Source organism: Mesoplodon bidens (genome assembly GCF_964165515.1).
Source record: "Mesoplodon bidens genome assembly, chromosome: 2".
Taxonomy (NCBI): Eukaryota; Metazoa; Chordata; class Mammalia; order Artiodactyla; family Ziphiidae; genus Mesoplodon; species Mesoplodon bidens.
In genome coordinates, this window is record NC_138177.1 from 106,918,500 (window position 1) to 106,945,590 (window position 27,091).

Genomic DNA, 27,091 nt, shown 5'->3' on the forward strand with positions numbered 1-27,091 from the left:
ACAAAAGGCCTGGAAGTGTAAGAGGAATGGCATAATCAAAGAATTGAAGATAGTGTGGAGTATAGAACAGTATCAAAGATACCCAGGGCAGAACCGGCCCCTGGCTCATCTCAACTTGACCATTGGCACTAAGCACCAGCTATCTGCACACTGCCCCCTCCTTTCTCCTGGAACTGAGGGAAGTTTTTCTTTTGCACTTATCCCCATGGACACATGTTCACGGACACATGCCTAGAAAAAGAGGAAGTACAAGTAGAAGAACTGAAAAAAATTGTTTTAATTTATTTAAAATTCTATAAGATATTGAGCTGAAAAGGCTTTTGTGCCTCTTCAGTAACAATCAAAAAAAAAAAAAACAACAACAAAGATCAAGCACTTATTCCATAGCAGGCATAGTGATGGTGTTACAGATACGGTAACGTGCAAGGCAGAGATGGTCCTTGTCTGTGTAACAAAGCAAAATGCAAAGGGAGAAGCAAGCCCCGCAGCTGTGCATGGGATCCAGCATGACGGGCACACAGAAGGGCAATGGTAGGACCCACCACTCAGGGCCCAGTGGTGACATCACCTGGTGACAGACAACACAGCACTAGAAACAGAAATGAGAAGCCTCTGTACCACCTGCTTCACAGGCAGACTAGACAGTAGATGGAGACTGAAAGGTAAAATGATTTAAAAAAAAAAAAAAAGGAGAGTACTAGAGGGACTGCAATAGTGAGTCAGGTTAAAAACCAAAGAAATATAAGTTCTATTTGTGAATATGGCTTCATTTCCCACCCTTATCCCAGATCAACCTGACTCAAGAAAACCAGCCAACAGCAGCAACAAGGACTGTGGACTGTGCTTTTATAGACTGAAACTATAACAGCAAATGTATCTTGAAAGTGCTGCTGTTGTAGACGTAATATTTTTTCTTTAAATACAAACCATTGTCTTCAGAATAGAGTTAGCTCTCAGGCTAAAACTCTCCCTTACATATCTAACCCCAAGCCTTCCTCTGAAATAGCATCAGACCTTCACCAGTAAATAAGTTCTTGACTCATTTCCTTAAAAAAGTTGACAATCACCTTGGAGACATGCTCCCCCAAAGTAAAACTTCGGATTCATATGCTGTACCCAAAGACAGCAACTTAGGAAACAAATTATGTTCTCCAACTTTAAAAGGGGGATGGTTTCATTAACAAAAAAGATAAAGGAAAAAACAAACAAAAAATAAAAAACCTTTCAAATTACAGCCTGAATCGCCTTTGAAAAGTGAGACTCTGCTGCCCCCTGCCTTCCACTACAAAAAGTGCTGAGGAGAGAGTTGGAAATCACTAACTCGCTGAAGGACACTTTCTCTCACACACATGTGCACACACCCCAAAACTTAGGGGTTCCGAAAACATCCTCCATCAACTCAGCACCACTGTTATCTAAACACTGGTTACCTGCTCGCAGTGATAAGCAAGGTGAGGCCCCGCACGGTGGCCTCTCGCTGAGTGGATCCGGCTTGCAGCATCTGCCCCGTCTGTGCTCTTTCTGCCACAGTCCTCTGATTTCAGCTGTCGCGTCCATGCTGACCGAGAATCTCCTACCCTCACCAGCCATGCTTTACTCATACCTGGATATCCAACAAGGCTTTCAAACTCCAAATGACCAAAACCAGCAGCATTTCCCCCTCAAAAGCCAGCCAATAGGAGGATTTTTTCCAGTGAGCTTGATTTCTTTTAACAGCACTGTTATTCTCCAGTCACTGAAGTCAAAAAATTGCACACAGTTCCGGCAGAGAGCGCGGTAAGAAGCGGATCGCGGCCTTCTAGCCCGGGGCCCTCCAGGCCCTCCGGCCTCTGGTCGGCAGGTGAACTGGGGGGCCCCCGGGACAGGCTCAGGCTGCGTCTTGCCGAGCCCCAGAGCCCTCGCCGCAGCCGCCCACTGGCAGGGCCCGAGCCTGGAAGCAGCAACGAACTGCTCCCCAACCCCCACCTCCGCGACCTAATGGCGGCGGCCCCTCGGAGCCCAGATCCCGCCCACCGCCGGGTCTCTTGACCCCACGCTGCAGGGGTTAGGCGAAGCCCCCGGCAGGCCACCGAGGACGTGGCGCCTTTGGGCGTCGGGCGTGGCAGGGCGAGAAGAATGGCGGCCACTGGAACGCCGCGGAGGGCCGTTAGAGCCTCGAGGGCCCGGGAAGGGGGGTCTACGTGGACGCCAGCTCAGCCACCCTTAGGCCTTGGAGCCCGCGCGGATCGGGGACCTGAGGTGACCTCTCTGCCCCAGTTGGACGAGACCTCACCTCGTCCGGACAACGACGGACAAAGGCCTTAACGGGCCCGGAAGGTGAGCGGAGCCCCGGTCCACGACGGGTGGAACGTTCGCGGGTCATCGGGCGGTTGGTGGTCGTTCTACCAAGACCTCGATGTCGGAAGATAGAAATGGTAGAATAACGTACCACATGCGGCCAATAGGAAGTGCCAGCCACCCTTTGGGAAGATTTACTGGCCGTTTATAGAAGGCCTGTGTATATAATATGAAAAAGCTGCTCTCAACTTTCCCCCCAACCTTTCGAAAGAAAACTTTTCGCTACATATAATAGGCCTAGATGTGAAGAGGTTGCCGACGTATGATAGAGTTAAAGTCACATGTCTTGTAAATGCCCATTTGTTTCTTTAAAAAAAACCGTAGAAGAGAAATGTCTTCTGGAAATGACTTTTCGAAATGGAGTTGTTTGACCACCTCTAGAGGCGACATCAGGAGCCACAGAGGTCCACGTTTGTTCAGTGGGTTAGAGACCATGGAATGGAAGACGTTGAGGAGGAAGAAAAGAAGGTTCTGTGCCAGACTGGTCACAGTTAGAAGACATTTGCATATTAGAATCATTGTTTTGTGTGTGCATTTTACTCCTTACTACTGTATATGTAGTTGACAATAAGTACTTTTTTGAAATACCTAGTCTTTCTAGATGTTCTAAAGTGCCTGATATATCTTCAAAGTAGAGGTAGTAAAAAGACATTTTGTAAATATCTTTTTATTAAAATTCGTATGAAATGTTGTTTTGGGGGGCAGGGGTGGCCAAACCACCTTTTTGAACAGTACGCAGTATGCACTGTGTTTGTTTGTGCACTGGTTCAAGGTCGGGGGGAGGAGAAGGAAGTGCAAAGAGCTCTGTGCCAGTGTGTTTATAGTGAGGCAAGATTAACCATTGTCTTTTTTATGTTCCTGCATTTTGTTTGACTTTGCTGTGTATATAGTGTATATAATGGACAAATGAGTCGTAATTTACAACACCTAGTCTTTCTAGATGTTAAAGAGGTTGCCAGTGTATGACAAAAATAGAGTTAGTAAATAATACATTTTGTACATTTTGTGTTAAAATTTCTAGGAAAGATTGTCTTCTGAAAATTTGAGCATGATAGCCCTCTGGGTTGGTGGAGGGGGGAGAGAGAGAAGGGGGTTGGTCTTAGAATGGCTAGAATGCTGGTATTTTGAAGACACTCTCAGATTGTAACTGTTACATGTGTGCAGTTCATTCAGTACTGCTCTGTATATAGTGGACAAATTAAGTCCTTATTTGAAACATCTAGTCCATCTAGATGTTTAGAAGTGCCCAACGTATGTTAAATGTAGAGGTAGTAAAATATCACTTTGTAAATATCTTTTTGCTAAAATTCACAGGAAGTAGTCTTTGGGAATGTTAAATGTTAAACCACCTCTCTGAGCAGTATACTATTGTTTATACTTGTTCAGTGGTTTGGAGGAGGGAGGGAAAGAATTGCAAAAGGTAATATGCTAGTGTGTTCATACCTGGATATTTTCAGACAAAACCATTTTTTGTATGTTCATTTTGTTTTGCTGTGTATATAGTGTATATAATGGACAAATTGAGTCCTAGTTTTGCAACATCTAGCCTCTAGATGTTAAAGGGGTTGCCAGTGTATGACAAAGTAGTAAAATTAGCACATTTTGTATACTTTATTGAAATTCATAGGAATGCTTGTCTTCTGTAAATGACTTTTGGATATGAATTTGTTCAACCACCTCTAAGCATTACACATGCATGTACTTGTCCACTGGATTGGCGGTGGAGAGAAGGAAGTGAGGGAGGAAATGGTTCAGGCCCAAATGGTCATATTTAGAAGAAGATACCTCAGATTATAACCATTGTTACATGTGTGCAATTTTATTTAACAGTGTTGTGTACATAGTGGACAAGTAAGCTCTTATATGAAATATCTATTCTTTCTAGATGTTTAGAAGTGCTCGATGTATTTAAAAGTAGTTTTAATAGAATAATGCTTCTTGTAAATAGCTTTTAAAAACTGATGGGAAATACTGTCTTTGGAAATGGAATTGTTAAACCTCCTCTCTGAACAGTATACTCTGTGCTTGTTCACTGGGTTTAGGGAGGTGGGAGGGAAAGATTGCAAAAGATGTTTTGCTAGCAGGTACTAGAACATTTCAACTTATCCATTGCTCTATATGTTACATGCATTTTGTTTAACTTTACTGTATATATTTTGTATATACTGGACCAATGGGTCCCAATTTTATAATATCTAGTCTCTAGATATTAAAGAGGTTGCCAATGTATGACAAAAGTAGAGTTAGTAAACTAACACATTTTGTACACTTTGTGTTAAAATTCATTGAAAGGCCGTCTTCTGAAAAGGGCCTTTGGAAGTGAAATTGTAAATCACATCTAAGTGACACCTGTGCCTGTACTTGCCCAATGTTGGATGGATGGCAGAAAGGAGGTACTGGGAGAAACGAAGTGTTCTAGATTAGAATGTTCCTATGTAGAAGACACTTTCAGATCTAACCATTGTTACATGTGTGCAGTTTATTCAACACTACTGTGTATATAGTGGACAAACTTAAGTCCTTATTTGAAACATCTAGTCTTTCTAGATGTTTAGAAGTGCACAAAGTATGTTAAAAGTAGAGGTAGTGAAGTAACATGTTTTGTAGATATATCCTTTTGTTAAAATTCATATGAAATACTGTCTTTTAGAAATGGAGTGATCAAAATGATCAAACCACCTCTCTGAGCAGTACACGTTATTTTATTTGTGCTGGTTCAGGGAGAAAGAAGAAAGTGTAAAGGGCTTTATACCAAGACTAACCATTGTCTGGTGTGTCTCTGCATTTTGTTTTACTTGGCTGTGTACATAGTGTACATAAAGGACAGAGGGTCCAAATTTACAACATCTCGTCTTCCCGGGTGTTAAAGAGGTCGCCAGTGTATGACAAAAAGAGCCGATAAATACACTGTGTAACTTTGTGTTAAAATTCATTGGAAAGACTTCTGAAAACAACTGGAGGAAGTAAAATTGTCAAAATCCCCTCTAAGCATTACAGATGCTTATTATTCTTGTCCACTGGGTTGATAGAGATGAAGAGGGGAAGCTTTTAGGCCAGAGTGTTCCTGTTTAGGAGACACTTTGTGACTATAGCCTTTATGTGCAGTTTCTTCAGTGCTACTACGTGTATATATATAGTGGACAAACTTAAATCTGTATTTGAAACATCTAATCTTTCTAGATGTGTAAAAGTGCACAACATATGTTGAAAATAGTTAAAAGTAAGACCTTTTAAGTATTTTTTTTTCTGTTAATTCATAGGAATGTTTGTATTGGGGGAGTGGAAATTGTTAAACTTGAGTCTTGGAGAGTAAGCTGACTATTCACTGGGGGGTGGGGAGGCGGGGAGCGGACAGGGAAGGAAGTACAGAGAAGGGATCTGTGCCCATGAGTCTTTAGACAAGTTCAGATTGTCTAACCATTGTTCTATTTGTGTGTTTTAGTTAATATTGCTGTGTATTAAAGAATAAGCAAGTCCTAATGCCCAAAGTATATTAAAAGTAGAGGTAGTAAAATAACCCCTTAATAAATGCCCTTTTGTTGGTTTTTAGGAAGGGCTGTGTCTTCTGGGAGTGTCTATGTTAACCCACCTCTTGGAGCTAGATATAGTCCTGTACTTACTCGCTGATATGCTGGAGGAGGGGTAAGAGGAAGGGTGAAGGGAAGGGCTCTTAGCTAATATCTCCATATCTAGAAGACAGTTTTAGGTTATAACCATAGGTCTAAATGTGCATTTTTATAAAGTACCAATGCTTATTATGGACAAGGTTCATTCATTATTTTGCAACATCTAGGCTTTTTAGGAGTCCTGAGGTGACAATGTATGATAAAAAGTAGAGCTAGTGAATTAACCAATTTGTAAATATCTTTGTTATAATTGGTAAAATAGTAGCATCTTGGACATGGAATTGTTAAACCATCTGAGAAATGTACACCAGGACTTGTTCATTAGGTTGGCAGCAGAGGGGCAGAAGGAAGTATAAAAGGGAGGGAAGTATGTGGATGTGTTCCTTTTTATATTTTGATGATAACCATTGATGTGTGTGCATCTCTTAGCTGTACTATAGGAATACATTGTTAAGTAATTCAGTGGAAACATACCTCCTTGCTAATACTTTAATAGTTAGATCAGATAATGAATCCTCTTAAAAGCATCATACTTTGGGTACTGTGTTGCTTTATGTCTCATTTTTAATTGAACTTTAAGGGAATGTAGTATTTTAATCATAACTCTGCCAATATCTTTATCTAGAGGACTGTTGCCATTTTTGTCTTTTCTGAAGCTTTTGTCGCCAAGAAAGGATTACATTTTTTTTCCTTCCAGATTGAGTTGGTGTAGTGTATTTTTGGTTATCAAAATACTCATAGCTTTGGGACTTTGAAATGGTAAATATTCATGATGTGTGAAAAAGCATGATACATAACTGTATGATCTTAATTACATAAAAATGGATGCTTAGTTGTGTTTAAATACACAAACGAGACCTAGAAGGACACATCAGATGGTAAACTACTTGTGATGATGGATGACTTTGTTTTTTGCTTCTTGTGTTCTTTGGTTTCCTATTATGCACATGTTAACTTTTAAGAAATAAATGTTATTTTGAAAACCTTAAAAAAAAAAAAAAATTGCACACAATCTTTGATTTTTTTTCCTTTCCCTAGGCCCCGGCATCACATGAACTGCAACACTGTTCACACCTATGGCTTCCTCTCCACTATTAGCCTGGGTTAGGCCTTCTTTGGGCCCTTGCTATTTCCATCTGAAATATTCCACTAACCTTCCATCTGCAGTCTCCACCTCCTACCAGCTTTTCTTTACTCCAGTACGTCTTAAAACTGCTGATGGGGCTTCCCTGGTGGTGCAGTGGTTGAGAGTCTGCCTGCCGATGCAGGGGACACGGGTTCGTGCCCCGGTCCGGGAAGATTCCCACATGCCGTGGAGCGGCTGGGCCCGTGAGCCATGGCCACTGAGCCTGCACGTCCGGAGCCTGTGCTCCGCAATGGGAGAGGCCACGACAGTGAGAGGCCCGCGTACCGCAAAACAAAACAAAACAAAAAACTGCTGACGGATTTTTCTTTCTGAAGTTCGGCTCAGCTCATGTCACTCTGCTGTTTCCCTCTTGCCTCAGAATAAACTGCAAATGCTTCACTCTGGCATTCAGGGCCCTCCATGATCTGCTACCACCCAATTCTGCTACCATATGCAAGCCCAAGACTGCAGCCATGTGCAGGCTCATGCTGTTCCCCAGAGACAGTCCATGATTTCCTCTGTGCCTTGCTCCTGATGATACCTCTTCCTTTAATGCTTTTTCTCCACCACCTCCACTATCCCCAGTTCTTTATGTCCAAATCATTTGCATCTTTCAAGTCCCAAGTCAAATGCCACTTCTTCCACAAAGCCTTCCTTAATTCCTTCAACTAGAACAAATCTTTGTCTGAAGTCCAATCACATCCTATCTGTTCCTTTCTTTCAGTTCAAGTGAGCAAATGTCTATTGAGTTCCTACTGTGTAAGGGAATATACCAGGTCTGGGCACATTGAGGGAAACACAAACAGACATGCTCACTATCCTTGTGTATCTTACAGTCTAATATTTAGACTTTCCAACTTGTATTCTCATCCTGTGTATATGTTTCCTACTTGCCTGAAAAATCCATAAATGAGTATCAGTGTTTCAATCTCCTGGTCACTTTTTATGCCTCTATCACACATAGCACCAAGCCGAGTGTATTACATGTGTTTATTATTCAGTAAGTATTTGAATAAACCAATAAAAGTATTGAGGGTACCTATATAGCTGAATTTTAGGGTCATTACTCACTTCCCAAGCTCAAGGAACTGATTAACTCTAACTTTGAAAGTCTAACAAATTCTATGAATTCCTGACTTCAAAAATTATTCAGCGGCATAGGGCCCTGAACCAAGATGGCAGAGTGGAAGGACGTGCTCTCACTCCCTCTTGCAAGAACACCAGAATCACAACTAACTGCTGAACAATCATCAATATGAACACACTGTAACTCACCAAAAAAGATACCCGACATCCAAAGACAAAGGAGAAGCCACAATGAGATGGTAGGAGGGGCACAATCACAATAAAATCAAATCCCATGACTGCTGCGTGGGTGACTCACAAACTGGAGAACACTTATACCACAGAAGTCCACCCACCGGAGTGAAGGTTCTGAGCCTCACGTCAGGCTTCCGAACCTGGAGGTCTGGCAATGGGAGGAGGATTTCCTAGAGAATCAGATTTTGAAGGCTAGTGGGATTTGATTGCAGGACTTCGACAGGACTAGGGGAAACAGAGACTTCACTCTTGGAGGGCACACACAAAGTAGTGTGTGCATTGGGACCCAGGGAAAGGAGCAGTGACACCGATACAGACGGAACCATACCTACCTGCTAGTGTTGGAGGGTCTCCTGCAGAGGTGGGGGTTGGCTGTGGCTCACCGTGAGGACAAGGACACTGGCAGCAGAAGTTCTGGGAAGTACTCCTTGGCGTGAGCCGTCCCAGAGCCCAGGTAGGCTCCACTGTTGGGTTGCCTCAGGCCAAACAACCAACAGGAAGAAAACCCAGCCCCACCCATAAGCAGTCAAGTGGATTAAAGTTTTACTGAGCTCTGCCCCTCAGAGCAACAGCCAGCTTTACCCACCACCACTCCCTCCCATCAGGAAACTTACACAAGCCTATTAGATAGCCTCATCACCAGAGGGCAGACAGCAGAAGCAAGAAGAACTACAGTCCTGCAGTCTGTGGAACAAAAACATTCACAGAAAGACAGACAAGATGAAAAGGCAGAGGGCTATGTACCAGATGAAAGAACAAGATAAAACCTCAGAAAAACAACTAAATGAAATGGAGATAGGCAACCGTCCAGAAAAAGAATTCAGAACTATGATAGTGAAGATGCTCCAGGACCTCAGAAAAAGAATGGAGGCAAAGATTGAGAAGATGCAAGAAATGTTTAACAAACATCTAGAAGAATTAAAGAACAAACAAACAGATGAACAATAAAATAACTGAAATGAAAACTATACTAGAAGGAATCAATAGTAGAATAACTGAGGCAGAAGAACGGATAAGTGACCTGGAAGACAGAATGGTGTAATTCACTGCTGTGGAACAGAATAAAGAAAAAAGAATGAAAAGAAATGAAGACAGCCTAAGAAACCTCTGGGGCAACATTAAACACAACAACATTCGCATTATAGGGGTCCCAGAAGGAGAAGAGAGAGAGAAAGGACCCGAGAAAATATCTGAAGAGATTATAGTCAAAAACTACCCTAACATGGGAAAGGAAATAGCCACCCAAGTCCAGGAAGCGTAGAGAGTCCCATACAGGATAAACCCAAGGAGAAACATGCCGAGACACATAGTAATCAAACTGGCAAAAATTAAAGACAAAGAAAAATTATTGAAAGCAGCAAGGGGAAAATGACAAATAACATACAAGGGAACTCCCATAAGGTTAACAGCTGATTTCTCAGCAGAAAGTCTACAAGCCAGAAGGGAGTGGCATGATATACTTAAAGTGATGAAAGGGAAGAACCTACAACCAAGATTACTCTACCTGGCAAGGATCTCATTCAGATTCAAGGAGAAATCAAAAGCTTTACAGACGAGCAAAAGCTACGAGAATTCAGCACCACCAAACCAGCTCTACAACAAATGCTAAAGGAACTTCTGTAAATCGGAAACACAAGAGAAGAAAAGGACCTACAAAAACCAACCCAAAACAATTAAGAAAATGGTCATAGGAACATACATATTGATAATTACCTTAAACGTGAATGGATTAAATGTTCCAACCAAAAGACTTGCTGAATGGGTACAAAAACAAGACCCATATATATGCTGTCTACAAGAGACCCACTTCAGACCTAGGGACACATACAGACTGAAAGTGATGGGAGGGAAAAAGATAGTCCATGTTAATGGAAATCAAAAGAAAGCTGGAGTAGCAATTCTCATATCAGATAAAATAGACTTTAAAATAAAGAATATTACAAGAGACAAGGAAGGACACTACATGATGATCAAGGGATCAATCCAAGAAGAAGATATAACAATTATAAATATATATGCACCCAACATAGGAGCACCTCAATACACAAGGCAACTGCTAATCACTATAAAAGAGGAAATCGACAGTAACACAATAATAGTGGGGGACTTTAACACCTCACTTACACCATTGGACAGATCATCCAAAATGAAAATAAATAAGGAAACATAAGCTGTAAATGACACAATAGACCAGATAGATTTCATTGATATTTATAGGACATTCCATCCAAAAACAGCAGATTACACTTTCTTCTCAAGTGCACATGGAACATTCTCCAAGATAGATCACATCTTGGGTCACAAATCAAGCCTCGGTAAATTTAAGAAAATTGAAATCGTATCAAGCACCATTTCTGACCACAACGCTATGAGATTAGAAATGAATTACAGGGAAAAGAATGTAAAAAACAAACACATGGAGGCTAAACAATACGTTACTAAATAAGCAAGAGATCACTGAAGAAATCAAAGAGGAAATCAAAAAATACCTAGAGACAAATGACAATGAAAACACGATGATCCAAAACCTATGGGATGCAGCAAAAGCAGTTCTAAGAGGGAAGTTCATAGCTATACAAGCCTACCTCAAGAAACAACAAAAATCTCAAATAAACAATCTAACTTTACACCTAAAGGAACTAGAGAAAAAACAACAAACAAAACCCAAAGTTAGCAGAAGGAAAGACATCATAAAGATCAGAGCAGAAATAAATGAAATAGAAACAAAGAAAACAATAGCAAAGATCAATAAAACTAAAAGCTGGTTCTTTGAGAAGAAAAACATAATTGATAAACCATTAGCCAGACTCATCAAGAAAAAGAGGGAGAGGATTCAAATCAATAAAATTAGAAATGAAAAAGGAGAAGTTACAACAGACACCACAGAAATACAAAGCATCCTAAGAGACTACTACAAGCAACTCTATGCCAATAAAATGGACAACCTGGAAGAAATGAACAAATTCTTAGAAAGGTATAACCTTCCAAGACTGAAACAGGAAGAAATAAATAGAAAATATGAACAGACCAATCACAAGTAATGAAATTGAAACTGCGATTAAAAATCTTCCAACAAACAAAAGTCCAGGACCAGATGGCTTCATAGGTGAATTCTATCAAACATTTAGAGAAGAGCTAACACCCATCCTTCTCCAACTCTTCCAAAAAATTGCGGAGGAAGGAACACTCCCAAACTCATTCTATGAGGCCACCATCACCCTGATACCAAAACCAGAAAAAAGATACCACAAAAAAAGAAAATTACAGACCAAAATCACTCATGAATATAGATGCAAAAATCAACAAAATACTAGCAAACAGAATCCAACACATTAAAAGCACCATACACCATGATCAAGTGGGATTTATCCCAGGGATGCAAGGATTCTGCAATATACAAGCAAGGATTCTTCAATATATCTTCAATGATCATCTCAATAGATGCAGAAAAAGCTTTTGACAAAGTTCAACACTCTCCAGAAAGTGCGCATAGAGGGAACCTACCTCAACATAATAAAGGCCATATACGACAAACCCACAGCAAACATCATTCTCAGTGGTGCAAAACTGAGACCATTGCCTCTAAGATCAGGAACAAGACAAGGATGTCCACTCTCACCACTATTATTCAACATAGTTTTGGAAGTCCTAGACATGGCAATCAGAGAAGAAAAAGAAATAAAAGGAATACAAATTGGAAAAGCAGAAGTAAAACTGTCACTGTTTGCAGATGACATGATACTATACACAGAGAATCCTAAAGATGCCACCAGGAAACTACTAGAGCTAATCAATGAACTTAGTAAAGTTGCAGGATACAAAATTAATGCACAGAAATATCTTGCATTCCTATACATTAATGATGCAAAATCTGAAAGCGAAATTAAAGAAACACTCCCATTTACCATTGCGACAAGAAGAATAAAATGCCTAGGAATAAACCTACTTAGGGAGACAAAAGACCTGTATGCAGAAAACTATAAGACACTGATGAAAGAAATTAAAGATGATACCAACAGATGGAGAGATATACCATGTTCTTGGATTGGAAGAATCAATATTGTGAAAATGACTATACTACCCAAAGCAATCTACAGATTCAATGCAATCCCTATCAAATTACCAATGGCATTTTTTATGGAACTAGAACAAAAAATCTTAAAATTTGTATGGAGACACAAAAGACCCTGAATAGCCAAAGCAGGCTTGAGGGGAAAAACGGAGCTGGAGGAATCAGACTCCCTGACTTCAGACTATACTACAAAGCTACAGTAATCAAGACAATTGGTATGGCACAAAAACAGAAACATAGATCAATGGAACAAGATAGAAAGCCCAGAGATAAACCCACGCACCTATGGTCAACTAATCTATGACAAAGGAGGCAAGGATATACAATGGAGAAAAGACAGTATCTTCAATATGTGGTGCTGGGAAAACTGGACAGCTACATGTAAAAGAATGAAATTAGAACCCTCCCTAACACCATACACAAAAATAAACTCAAAATGGATTAGAGACCTAAATGTAAGACTGGACACTATAAAACTCTTAGAGGAAAACACAGGAAGAACACTCTTTGACATAAATCACACCAAGATCTTTTTTGATCCACTTCTTAGAGTAATGGAAATAAAAACAAAAATAAACAAATGGGACCTAATGAAACTTCAAAGCTTTTGCACAGCAAAGGAAACCATAAACAAGACGAAAAGAGAACCCTCAGAATGGGAGAAAATATTTGCCAATGAATCAATGGACATAGGATTAATCTCCAAAATATATAAACAGCTCTTGCAGCTCAATATTAAAAAAAAAAACCCAATCCAAAAAGAGGCAGAAGACCTAAATAGACACTTCTCCAAAGAAGACATACAGATGGCCAAGAAGCACATGAAAAGCTGCTCAATATCACTAATTATTAGAGAAATGCAAATCAAAACTACAACAAGGTATCACCTCACACCAGTTAGAATGTGCATCATCAGAAAATCTACAAACAGCAAATGCTGGAGAGGGTGTGGAGAAAAGGGAGCCCTCTTGCACTGTTGGTGGGAATGTAAATTCTTACAGCCACTATGGAGGTTCCTTAAAAAACTAAAAATACAATTACCATATAATCTAGCAATCCCACTACTGGGTATATACCCTGAGAAAATCATAATTCAAAAAGACACATGCACCCCAGTGTTCATTGCAGCACTATTTACAATAGCCAGGTAATGGAAGCAACCTAAATGCCCATTGACAGACGAATGGATAAATAAGATGTGGTACATATATACAATGGAATATTACTCAGCCGTAAAAAAGAACGAAATTGGGTCATTTGTAGAGATGTGGGTGGATCTAGAGACTTTCATACAGAGTGAAGTCAGTCAGAAAGAGAAAAACAAATATCATATATTAACGCATATATGTGGAACCTAGAATAATGGTACAGATGAACCAGTTTTCAGGGCAGAAATAGAGACACAGATGTAGAGAACAAACATATGGACACCAAGGGGGTAAGCGACAGGGGGGTGGTGGTGGCTGTGTGATGAATTTGGCGATTGGGATTGACATGTATACACTGATGTGTATAAAATTGATGACTAATAAGAACTTTCTGTTTTAAAAAAATTTTTAATAAAATTCAAAAAGAAGAAACAAATTAACATATCTACATATTAAATTGGTAAGATAACTATATAGAAAGGAAAAAATTTAATCCAACTAACTTTTGGTTAGTATTTGGACTGTACATCCTCAGTGAGACATATTCTAAAAATAAGAACTGTAAAGGAATTTTGACTTTTTCTAATAGTATTGTTTTGGTAGTGGTATGGGTACAGCAATTTCAAAATTATTTGCATATGTTATGGCAATGAGCCTACGAGTAAATTTATTGATGTTGTTGAGATCCAGGGAGGTTAAGAACGTATTTGAGAGAATCATTGCGGAGGGATGAGATACAAATAAAGAATGGGAAAGGAGAGGAAGAATCCTGTAATATTGGATTGGAATTAAAGGTGCTAATACATGATTTTTTTAAGCATTCACTTTTCTCCAACCTTATTGAGATATAACTGATATGAAACCACACATATATGAAGTATGCAATTTGTTCAGTTTTGACAAATGTATGTACAAATAAAACCATCACTACAATAAAGATGACAAACATTTCCATCAAAAACTAAACAAAACAAAACAAAAAATATTATTCGGCAATTAAACCGTACTCATAACAAAGTTAAGGACACAAACTTTGGTATCAGAGAGAACTAGGCATGAATTACAGCTCTTTTATTTACCAGCTGTGTGTACTGGGGTTTGATGGGTTTGGGGGAATTAATTAACCACTCTGAGCCCCTCTGTTGTCCTGATCTGAGTTTGGATGAGAGTTAAATAACAATAAATGCAAGGCAACTAACACAATCCCTGGTGTGTCAATGTTCGACCAATTGAGGCTATTACTATTGTTACTTATTTATAACTACTATTTTCCTCTGAATCATAGCATATCAAAACCCTTCCCCAGAGCTTGCTAGAAAACTGACTCAATGGTCTTTGCCAGCTGTCTTCTTCCTTGCCATCTTCCACTATAAGCAGCTGGAGATGACCAAGTGATAAGTTCTGGCCAAAGAGACATAAGCAGAAGTCTGCTGGAGAATTTCCGGGAAAATATTTGCTTTCCCAATAATGGAGATGGATATGTCTGAAGACTGCCTTCCCTGCCATCCTTTCTTCCTGCTTTCAATGTAGATACATTACCTGGAGCTGCCATTGTGTCTTGACATGATGAGGGAAAGGCCAGAAGGATCGACAGACAACATGGAGCAGCTGAACCAATGTCAGTAGTTGTCTGACTCCAGATTTCTTATGTGAGAAAAGTAAACCCTATTTGTTTAAGCCAACATGTCAGTTTTTATTGCTTGCAGTAAAGACACGATCAAAACGGATTCAACCACCAAAATTACTTTATGGTGTGTGTAAGAGAACATTATAAAAAAGTAAATTAATAATAGCTCTGTTCTTCAAAGACTCTTCAAAGCATAAACGTCAAATATTTTATCAAAACTCTTTTTAGGAGTTTTCTACCTTAAAGCCTAAAAGGGGCTCAAATTAAACTAAGAATCATCCTGAAACAAACTAATCTGGAGGGGAAAAGCAAGAAGGACCCATTAAGAAAATAATTGTCGGGGAAGATTTCAGTGTGATTATCACTTAGATATGTCTCCTGCTCTAGTCTATTGGTTCTATGTCTAAAGAGAGAACTGTGAGAGAAAATTGAAAGATGTGTGTGATCATTTGGGTTACCATTCAGCAAATACTCAATCCCCCCCACCTCCCACTGCAGGTGGTATATTTCCCCACCCTTTGACTTTGGTCTTGGCCATGTGTCTTGCTTTTTCAATGATGTTTGAGAATATGACAAAAGCAGAAGCTTGAAATACACTAACATGATTGGGTTTCCCTTTTTGCACATCTTTTCATCATGAATGGACTCAGGTGGCCATTGACCCAAGGAAAATGAGAGATATTTGGAACAGACTGGATCAAATCTGCAGCTTGAAGCCAAACCTAGCCCAGCCCAACCAATATTATACCAATACCATACCAATCCCAGGCAAACTGCAGACACATGACAAAAACAAAATACAAAACAAAACAAAATATGTATATCGCTGCACGCCACTGAGTTTGGGGGACATTACTTAGCGTTATTATAAAAATGACCGTAACAAACTATACCTCCAAAAACTCTGTAAGACATAGGTGTTCAAGTTTCCCAGCTTTGGATCTCTTTAATAAAGTGGTTTTCAACCGGAGGTGATTTTGCCCCCAGGTAGATATTTGGCAATGTCTGGGGATATTTTTGCTTGTCTTAAATTGGGGAGGGGTGGCATCCAGTGGGTAGAGTCCAGGGATGCTGCTAAACATCCTACAATGCAGGACAACCCCACAACAAAGAATTATTCTGTCCAAAATGTCAGTAGTGCTGAAGTTGAGAAACTTGTCCTAATAAAATAAGATGCTAATAAGGATAACATATTCTTTCCCTTTTTGACACACACCTCGGCTCAGCCATAAGAACTCCTGTGTGTGTGTGGCAGCACTGACTGCTTAACTAGTTATGTCAATAAGTACTTACTGAGTGCCTGCCCGCATTCCAGGTGCCAAGGATCCAGTGCTGAATTAAAAGAAAAAATTCCTGTTCTCATGGGGCTTACACTCTAGTGAAGGAGACAGGTGATGAACAAATAAATAAAATGATTCTAGATCTAGTGAGTAGTAAAAGGGTAAAGGGATAGACAATGACTACATGGGAAGTCCTCTGAGAAAGTTGTGGTTTAACCTCACTGGATGAGGAAAGAGACCCAGTCATGCCATGGTTTGGGCAAAGAGCATTCTGGGCAGAGAAAATACTAAACACAATGGCCAGGAGACAGGAGCAAAGTGTGATATGTCAGAGGAGCACAAAGAAGGCCAGTGTACCTGTGGCATCATGAGTAAGGTAAGAGATGTGGTCAGAAAGACATCTGCAGGATCACATATGGAACTGCTGGCATGGTTCCAAAGGTAGATTCAAATGAAGCTTTCAGAGATGTCATGCAGAGGGAGAGCTCAGTGTCTGGCAGTGACTGAAAGCAGTGTGAACAAATATTCATGAACATGTGGGATACTCCCTGGTGTATGTGGAAAGCTGGAGTGGGGGTGAGGACTTTACAAGGGAACTAGAGAGAATAAGTTAGCAAGCAGGTAGGGGTGAGAGCAGGAGAATTTGGGTTGTTTGTTACTGTATCCCATCAGTACCCACAGACAGCTGATTGAGCCTAATGAAACTTAGGGATGCATCTGTAACTAGAGGAGAAAGAAAGCTATTCAGCACTTTCTTTTCTCACTCAAAATCTTGTGCTTCCTTGGAATGCTGCCTCTCTAGGTTCCTGGCAGGCCCCCGGTGTTCTGATGAACAGAGCTCTGACTCTTCATTACCTCCCAAAGATAACCCCACCGCTGTTGACTCCAGATTTCCTCCTCTGGTGTTTTGGAGTGTGGGAAAAGCTAGAAGAAATAATTTAGGATCTCTGAAGCAGAAGGGAAACCCTTAAAGTCTACAGGCCACGTTTCTAACATGCCATGTATCCAGAGGTGGTTTCTAGGCATGTACAATTTTGATTTGTTTGGAAACCAGTGCTGTCAGACAGAGCTAAGTGAGTAGGCCACTCCTGAATTGTAATCACCGCTTAGCCCTCTGTAAGACTCCTGAGGACAAGGATTATGTTCATTTGTTTATAACTGTATCCTCAGCTCCTAGTATTAATGTCTGGCACCTAGTAAGCACTCAGTGGATGTGAGGTGAATAAATAATGTTTCATGAACATTCAGACTTATAAAAAGTAGGTAACACAAAACAAAATAAAATAGCTGGACACATCTATTCTCAAAAAGGTCTGTATATTTATAGACATATACTTCCAAGAGAAAAATAACTAGAACATTCATTCATACAATCAGTTCATTTTATTTTTGAGCGCCTACCATGTGCAAGGCATTGTGTTAGAAGCTGGAGGTGGAAGAAAGAGTAAGACACAGACCTTTCTGGGAAGCGGAGGACTCCAGGATAGGGTAGAGAAAGAAATATCTACAGCACGTCTATTGGTGAGTAGAGGGAGAAAATGTCAAAAAGCCTGTGAATGCTTCCTAGAACCACTGAATCTAAGGAGGTTTTTTTTTTTTTTTCCTAAGGAGGCCTTTTTTTTTAATCCTAATACATTCAAGCAAAACACTTAGAGTTCAAATTCCACACCCAACTGTTTTTAATACATCTAGACCAGTGGTTCTCAACTGGGAGAGATTTTGCCTCCAAAGGGACATTTGTCGATGACTGGAAACATTTTTGACTGTCACGACAGGCAGTATGCTACTGGAATCTATGAAGCAGAGGCCATGGATGTTGCTAACCATCCTATAATGCACAGGACAGCCTTCCACAACAAAGAATTAGACTCTCCAGAATGTCAACAGTGCCAAGATTAAGAATCCCTGATCTCGAATGACAGAAGAATTAGGAAGTACCATGCAAATAAAAACACAAGTATATAATTTAGTCAAGATTTCTCTAATGTAATTAATGTGATAACAGGAACATTTAATAGCTGCCTCAAATGTAAGTCAATAAAACACAAATAATAAAATAATTAGATTTTTGTGATAACTATGAATAAAGTCTCATGATATGTACAATTCAAATATTTATATTAATCAGTCATATTCCTAGCACCACATACCAAACACAGGGTCTTAGGAACACATTGCTTGATTAGAATTCCAAATTGAAGAATGTCACTCTTAAATAGAAACTGTGGGTTCTTTTATAGCTTTCAGCTTCTAGGATGGAAAAGACTTAGCCCATTCCTTTTGGGTTTAAAATTACATTACATAGTCATATGTTCAGCATCCTTTAGCTGGATACGTTTGTTCCCTGTAGGAAGTTTATAACTTGTAAAAGGAGTTTTATGCAGAATACAAATTCGGAGTATTACATGACTACCTCTTGAGGACACTGAGTTGTACAAACAACATCACTTTATCTGACGTAGTAGCTCTGGATTGGCCTGTCTGTTCACCCTAGGGCTGTCTGAAATTATAGATCAGGGACATCACTGTCATACCCCAGCTGCTGCAGAAAGCTACTGAAAGAAAAGGAGATTTATGAGTATTTTGGTTATGCTGAACCAAGGATACAGGAGCTATACAACAGGGAGCTTAGTGGCTCTAAATTGTAGGCATTATGCAAAAAGAAAATGCAGAGTTGGGTGTCAAGGGAGTCCTTCAGGAGCAATAGGACATCTTTGTAAAATCTCTAAAGAATAAATTTAAGTTATTAAAGAATACCACCCTGTTGTTGCAGGCACTGAACTTTATATCCCAAGAAGAGATACAAGTTATTTGCAAGCAAACATCTGTCATTTAACAGTGAGAGTGACCTCAGCTCTGACAAGCAATTCAAACCGCAGTTGAGGAGAGTTATTTAACTCTTTGTGGTGGCTGAGTTTGGAGCTCCAACATTAGCAGGTTATGAATATCTTTGACAGTTGAGGAACTCTGATGCCGAAGGAAAAAATTATTGGGAATAATTATGATTGGTTCTGTTATATGAGCCATTTATTAATTATTTCCCTTTAATTATATCAGATTATCAGCTCATAATTAATTTTGACCAAAGGCCTGCGCAAACGTTATGGAGAAAAGAGTAGATGTAATGTAATCTTCAAAACACATTATGAAAGATCAAGACGGTTAAAATAAATGTGAAAAAAAACTAAATTTCTGTATTAATTTTACCTAAAGGTTTACCAAGCCAATACATCCTTTTCTCTTTTATCTCTAATTAAAAATAAATAAATGAACTCTGACATTTAGGTAACAGTAAGAAAACTAAAATGTAAATGTTGAAAGCCAACTAAGCACCCCAGACAGTACTAGGTGTTTATTTACACTCATTTAATCTTTGTTTCAATCATACAGGGAAGATAATAGTATCTTCATTTTATATATGAGAAAATTGGGGCTTTTCTTAATTTAAATGTTTTTCCTAAGACGGACAAAACTAGAACATGGTACAGCTGGGATAGGGAGTGGGGAATAGCGGGGAAGAAAGATCTGTTGAATCCCAAGGCTAAGAAGCTGTGTTACACTATGTTGCTACAAGAAATTATATTTTTATTTTTGTCAGACACATGAATATTAAAACTCATCACTTGAAAGAGAAAGCATTAATACTATAAAAGTTGATCATGAGTTCCCCATAGCTCCATGCCTACATATCCAATTGCTTATTTGATATCACCATTTCAATGTTCCACAGGGAATAGCAGCTTAACATGCCCCCAATCCATTTATCATCTACCTCACCTAAACTTGCTCTTCTTCTTGCTTCTCCTACCTCAAGGAACAGTATTAACATCTACCTAGTTGCAAAGAAAAATAGATTAGAAGGAAATACACAAAAACTGCTAATTGTGCTGTTATTTGGGTGGTTGGATTCTAGGTGTTTTTTATTTTATTCTTTATACTGCTCTGATTTTCCAGATTCACTTAAAACATTTACATTACACACATGACATATGATTATATCCTTGTTTAAAAACAAAAAAGAAAAAATAGGTTAAATGAAAAACAAAAAGTTACCACTTTCCCAATGCAACTTCCCACTTTACATGTAAACACTGTTTCTGTATTCTTTCAGACTTTTTCTATGTAAATACATTACTTTTAATTTTATGCATTTCTATACAAATATATAGTTTGGAATTTATATATTTATATATACACACATGTGGTTTTTCCAAGTAAAATTCTAATATATACATTATATTGTAACTTGCTTTTATCTTCTTAACAGTATGTCTTAGACATTCTTCCATGTCAAAGCATACAGGTCTCTCTCATTCTTTCTAATGGCTATATAGTATTCAACTGTTGTGCTTGTATGGCAATTTAATTATTCCCCTATTGCTAAGTATTTAGGTTGTTTCCAATTTCTCATTGTTACAAATAATATTGCAAAGATAATTCCTTCAGATATATTCTGCTTCAGCAATTATTAGACACACCCTTTCCCTCCACATTTTATCATCTCTGGGACTGGAATGCATCTTACAATTGATGACATCTTATGATTGCTGCCAGCCAGGTGGTATTTTTTTGATACCTTCTGGTAATAGTAAAAAAGCATCAACCTCAATACATTTTAGGTTAGATGAAATGTTATCTTTGCATTCACATGCATTTCAGATTTCAGGCGAATGTATAGCTATTTATAGGTAAGATGGCTGGATCAAATTATATGTGCAGTTTAAATTTTGCAAGTTACTTCCAAATTTCCCTCCTAAATAAGGCGAATCAATTTATTCAGCCATCAACCATCTGACAGAGGGCCTACTTTCCTCACCATAGTGGCTATTATAAATATTTGAATATTTATCAACACAATGGTTGATAAATTAGAGCTCTTTCACTTAATCTTTGATCTCTTAAACATATTGCAAATATTTTCTCCCCTTCTGTCACTCCTCTTTCAACTTCATTTAGGGTGTCTTTCACCCTGCAATAGTTTCTTTCATGTCCCAAATTTGTCAGTATTTTTCCTTATGTCTTCTGGGCTTTATATCTTGCTTAGAAAGACCTCCACCCCAAAATTATAAATCATTTTCATACATTTTTAGAACTTGTGTAGTTTTTTCTTTAACCTTGGTCTCTTTAATCCATTTGAAATTTTTTTTCTGTATAGAGTGACACAGGCATTTACCTTCTTCCAATGTTAACTATTCTACTGTCTCCAGATCATTCAGTGTATTTTATCTTTTACCCATGGTTCAGAATGGTATCTTTATCGTATACTATGTATCTGCATAGTGTAGCCTGTTTCATTAATCTGTTCCATTGATCTATTGATCTTTAATATATTACTGTAGTTTTGTTGTTCATCTCTAGTAATAAACATAAGCCAAGTTTTCCTCATTGCTCTTTTTTCAAGTTTGTTTTTCTTGGTTATTTACTTTGTGTATGAATTTCTGAATCAGCTTAAATGGCACATACTGCTCATAGTACCCCAATATCCATTTTCACCTTTCTTATTAACAGACCCCTGCTTTTTACTGGGAACATGACCATACAGAATATATACAATTCCCTGCCTTTTTGGCAGGTGTGTTCATGTGGATGTTTTAAGCAGTGGGATCAATGGAAGTAATTTTCACATACTGAGGTATGGGGAAGTTATTCTGGCTTATACATGATTTAACCTGAACTTTAGGCTAACCAAAACTGCCAGTTTGCAGCCTATTAAACATGCATTGTACATCTGCTTTAAACATTACACCAAAAAAATACATTTAAAAATCAAAATGGAGTAACTGTGGTTCAAGCATTCAAAATGGAGCTGGTGGCCATTGTGGATGTGGTATCAGACATGTTTCTTCATCACTGAGAACTTGAATTTTCGGAACTGTATCATACTAAAGGAACTGTATCATACTCGATGACACCACCAGCCATTCTCAAAACAATATCTGCTAGCAGCTGCCAACTGCAACCTTGTGGTCTCAAGCTCTCCTGTTGTAACTATGCAACCATTTCGGCCCCTAATCAATCCTTGCTTAAAAAGCAGTTACTTCTTGCCAGCTCCAATTGTAATTTTTGACAATTTATGGAATTTTGTGTTTTTTGCCTTTATAAACCTCCCTCCATTTTGCAGTTCAGTGGAACACAATTCAAATGCTTCTTGAGGAGTGGCAGCATATATTTAAAGTGATAAAAGGGAAAAAACTACAACCAAGATTACTCTACCCAGCAAGGATCTCATTCACATTCGATGGAGAAATCCAAAGCCTTACAGACAAGCAAAAGCTAAGAGAATTCAGCACCACCAAACCAGCTCTACAACAAATGCTACAGGAACTTCTCTAGGCGGGAAACACCAGAGAAGAAAAAGACCCACAAAAACGAACCCAAATCAATTAAGAAAATGGTAATAAGAACATACATATCGATAATCACTTTGCATGTAAATGGATTAAATGCTCCAACCAAAAGACACAGGCTCGCTGAATACATACAAAAACAAGACCCGTATATATGCTGTCTACAAGAGACCTACTTCAGACCTAGGGACACATACAGACTGAAAGTGAGGAAATGGAAAAAGATATTCCATGCAAATGGAAATCACAAGAAAGCTGGAGTAGCAATACTTATATCAGATAAAATAGACTTAAAAAAAAAGACTGTTACAAGAGATAAGGAAGGACACTACATAATGATAATGATCAAGGGATCAATCTAAGAAGAACATAGAATTATAAATATATATGCACCCAACATAGGAGCACCTCAATACATAAGAAAAATGCTAACAGCCATAAAAGAGGAAATTGACAGTAACACAATGATAGTGGGGGACTTTAACACCTCACTTACACCAATAGACAGATCATCCAGACAGAATATTAATAAGGAGACACAAGCTTTAAATGACACAATAGACCAGATAGACTTAATTGATATTTATAGGACATTCCACCCAAAAGCGGAAGAATACACTTTCTTCTCAAGTGCACACGGAACATTCGCCAGAATATATCACATCTTGGATCACAAATCAAGCCTTGGAAAATTTAAGAAAACTGAAATCGTATCAAGCATCTTTTCCGACCACAATGCTATGAGATTAGAAATCAATTACAGGAGAAAAAAAAAACTGTAAGAAACACAAACACATGGAGGCTAAACAATGCACTGCTAAATAACCAAAGGATCACTGAAGAAATCAAAGAAATTTTAAAAAACCTAGAAACAAATGACAGTGAAAACACAATGATCCAAAACCTATGGGATGCAGCAAAAGCAGTTCTAAGAGGGAAGTTTATAGCAATTCAAGCTCACCTCAAGAAACAAGAAAAATCTCAAATAAATAATCTAACCTTACACGTAAAGCAACTAGAAAAAGAAGAACAAAGAAAACCCAAAGTTAGCAGAAGTAAAGAAATCACAAAGATCAAGCAGAAATAAATGAAATAGAAATGAAGAATAGCAAAGAACAATAAAACTAAAAGTTGATTCTTTGAGAAGATAAACAAAATTGATAAACCTTTAGCCAGACTCATCAAGACAAAAAGGGAGAAGACTCAAATCAATAAAATTAGAAATGAAGGAGAAATTACAACTGAAAAAGGAGAAATTACCACAGAAATACAAAGGCTCATGAGAGACTACTACAAGCAACTCTATGCCAATAAAATTGACAACCTGGAAGAAATGGATAATTCTTGGAAATGTACAACTTTCCAAGACTGAACCAGGAAGAATTAGAAAATATAAACAGACCAATCACAAGTAGTGAAATTAAAACTGTAATTAAAAATCTTCCAACAAGCAAAAGTCCAGGACCAGATGGCTTCATAGGTGAATTCTATCAAACATTTAGAGAAGAGTTAACAACTATCCTCTCAAACTCTTCCAAAAACTTGCAGAGGGAGGAACACACCCAAACTCGTTCTACCTGGCCATCATCACCCTGATACCAAAACCAGACAAAGATATCACACAAAAAAGAAAATTACAGACCAATATCACTCATGAATATAGATGCAAAAATCCTCAACAAAATACTAGCAAACAGAATCCAACAACACATTAAAACTATCATACATTATGATCAAGTGGGATTTATCCCAGGGATGCAAGATTCTTCAATATACACAAATCAATCAATGTGATACACCATATTAACAAATTGAAGGAGAAAAACCATATGATCATCTCAATAGATGCAGAAAAAGCTTTTGACAAAATTCAACACCCATTTATGATAAAAACTTTCCATAAAGAGGACATAGAGGGAAACTACCTCAGCATAATAAAGGCCATATACAACAAACCCACAGCAAATATCATTCTAAATGGTGCAAAACTGAAAGCATTTCCTCTAAGATCAGGAACAAAACAAGGATGTCCACTCATGCCACTATTATTCAACATGGTATTGGAAGTCCTAGCCACAGCAATCAGACAAGATGAAGAAATAAAAGCAATACAAATTGGAAAAGAAGTAATACCATCACTGTTTGCAGATGACATGATACTATACATAGAAAATCCTAAAGATGCCACCAGAAAAGTATTAAAACTAATCAATAAATCTGGTAAGGTTGCAGGATACAAAATTAATGCACGAAATCTCTTGCATTCCTATACACTAATGACGAAAGATCAGAAAGAGAAATTAAGGAAACAATCCCATTTACCATTGCAACAAAAAGAATAAAATACCTAGTAATAAACCTACCTAAGGAGGCAAAAGACCTGTACTCCAAAAACTATAAAGCACTGATGAAAGAAATCAAAGATGACACAAAAAGATGGAGAGATATACCATGCTTCTGGACTGGAAAAATCAATATTGTGAAAATGACTATACTACCCAAAGCAATCTACAGATTCAATGCAATCCCTATCAAATTACCAATGGCATTTTTTCACAGAATTAGAATAAAAATATTTTACAATTTGTATGAAAACACAAAAGACCCTGAATAGCCAAAGCAATCTTGAGGGGAAAAAAAAGGAGCTGGAGGACTCAGACTCTCTGACTTCAGAATATACTACAAAGCTACAGTAATCAAGACAGTATGGTACTGGCACAAAAACAGAAATATAAATCAATGGTACAGGATAGAAAGCCCAAAGATAAACCCACTCACCTATGGTCAACTAATCTATGACAAAGGAGGCAAGAATATACAATGGAGAAAAGACAGCCTCTTCAATAAGTGGTGCTGGGAAAACTGGACAGCCACATGTAAAAGAATGAAATTAGAACACTCCCTAACACCATACACAAAACTAAACTCCAAATGAATTAAAGACCTAAATGTAATACCAGACACTATAAAACTCTTAGAGGAAATTACAGGAAAAACATTCTTTGGCATAAATCACAGCAAGATCTTTTATAACCTACCTCCTAGAGTAATAAAAACAAAAATAAGCAAATGGGACCTAATTAAACTTAAAAGCTTTCACACATCTGTCGATGGACACTTAGGTTGCTTCCATGTCCTAGCTATTGTAAATAGTGCTGTGATGAACATTGTGGTACATGACTTTTTTTGAATTATGGTTTTCTCAGGGTATATGCCCAGTAGTGGGATTGCTGGGTCATATGGTAGTTCTATTTTTAGTTTTTTAGTCTGGCATACAGAGTGAAGTAAGTCAGAAAGAGAAAAACAAATACCGTATGCTAAACCATATATACGGAATCCAAAAACAAAACAAAAAATGGTTCTGACGAATCTTGGGGCAGGTCATGAATAAAGTTACAGATGTAGAGAATGGACTTGAGGACATGGCAAGGGGGAAGGGTAAGCTGAGACGAAGTGAGAGAGTAACACTGACATATATACACTACCAAATGTAAAATAGCTAGTGGGAAGCAGCTGCATAGCACAGGGAGATCAGCTCGGTGCTCGACCACCTAGAGGGGTGGGATAAGGAGGGTGGGAGGGAGATGCAAGAGGGAGGGGATGTGGGGATATACATATGCATATAGCTGATTCACTGTGTTATACAGCAGAAACTAACACAACATTGTAAAGCAATTACACTCCATAAAGATGTTAAAAAAAATCATGGGAATTATGACTAAAGAACTAAATGTAATAAATCTCACAGTATATGAAAGTTGAGAAGTAAAGTACGGGAGGGGTTCTGGGAAGAAGTATAAGATACCTGACTGTCTACAACTAAAACACAACCTAAAAGCACCAATGACACCTATACAAAGATTTGTGCACTTTATTGTATATACGTTACTTCTCAAAAAGAATGACACTGTACCTTCATGTTTTGCAGTCTTTTTTCTTAACTCTGGAAGAATCTTCCAAGAAATAGTATATCTTACTGTGAAAAGATATTTACTTTACTTGACGTTTGACAATTCCTTCAGTTTCACTTACTCTTTTTCTCTCATATATACAAATAAATTAAATGTATTTTAAAAAAGAAAAGAAAGCTTTCACACAGCAAAGGAAACCATAAACAAGATGAAAAGACAACCTACAGTATGGGAGAAAATATCTGCAAATGAAGCAATGGACAAAGGATTAATCTCCAAAATATACAAACAGCTCAT

General features: G+C 38.3%; 1 protein-coding gene across 1 annotated transcript in view; it reads right to left on the reverse strand.

The window, feature by feature from the left end:
• Window positions 1–2,358: 2,358 nt before the first annotated feature.
• The window catches only part of LOC308630301 (DBIRD complex subunit ZNF326-like), a gene marked incomplete at its 3' end in the record, with an annotated part of 56,813 nt that continues 32,080 nt past the window's right edge, over window positions 2,359–27,091 (reverse strand). The window contains 1 exon segment of the mRNA XM_081258837.1: window positions 2,359–2,493. Within this exon segment, the coding sequence (XP_081114963.1) occupies window positions 2,359–2,493 (135 nt within the window).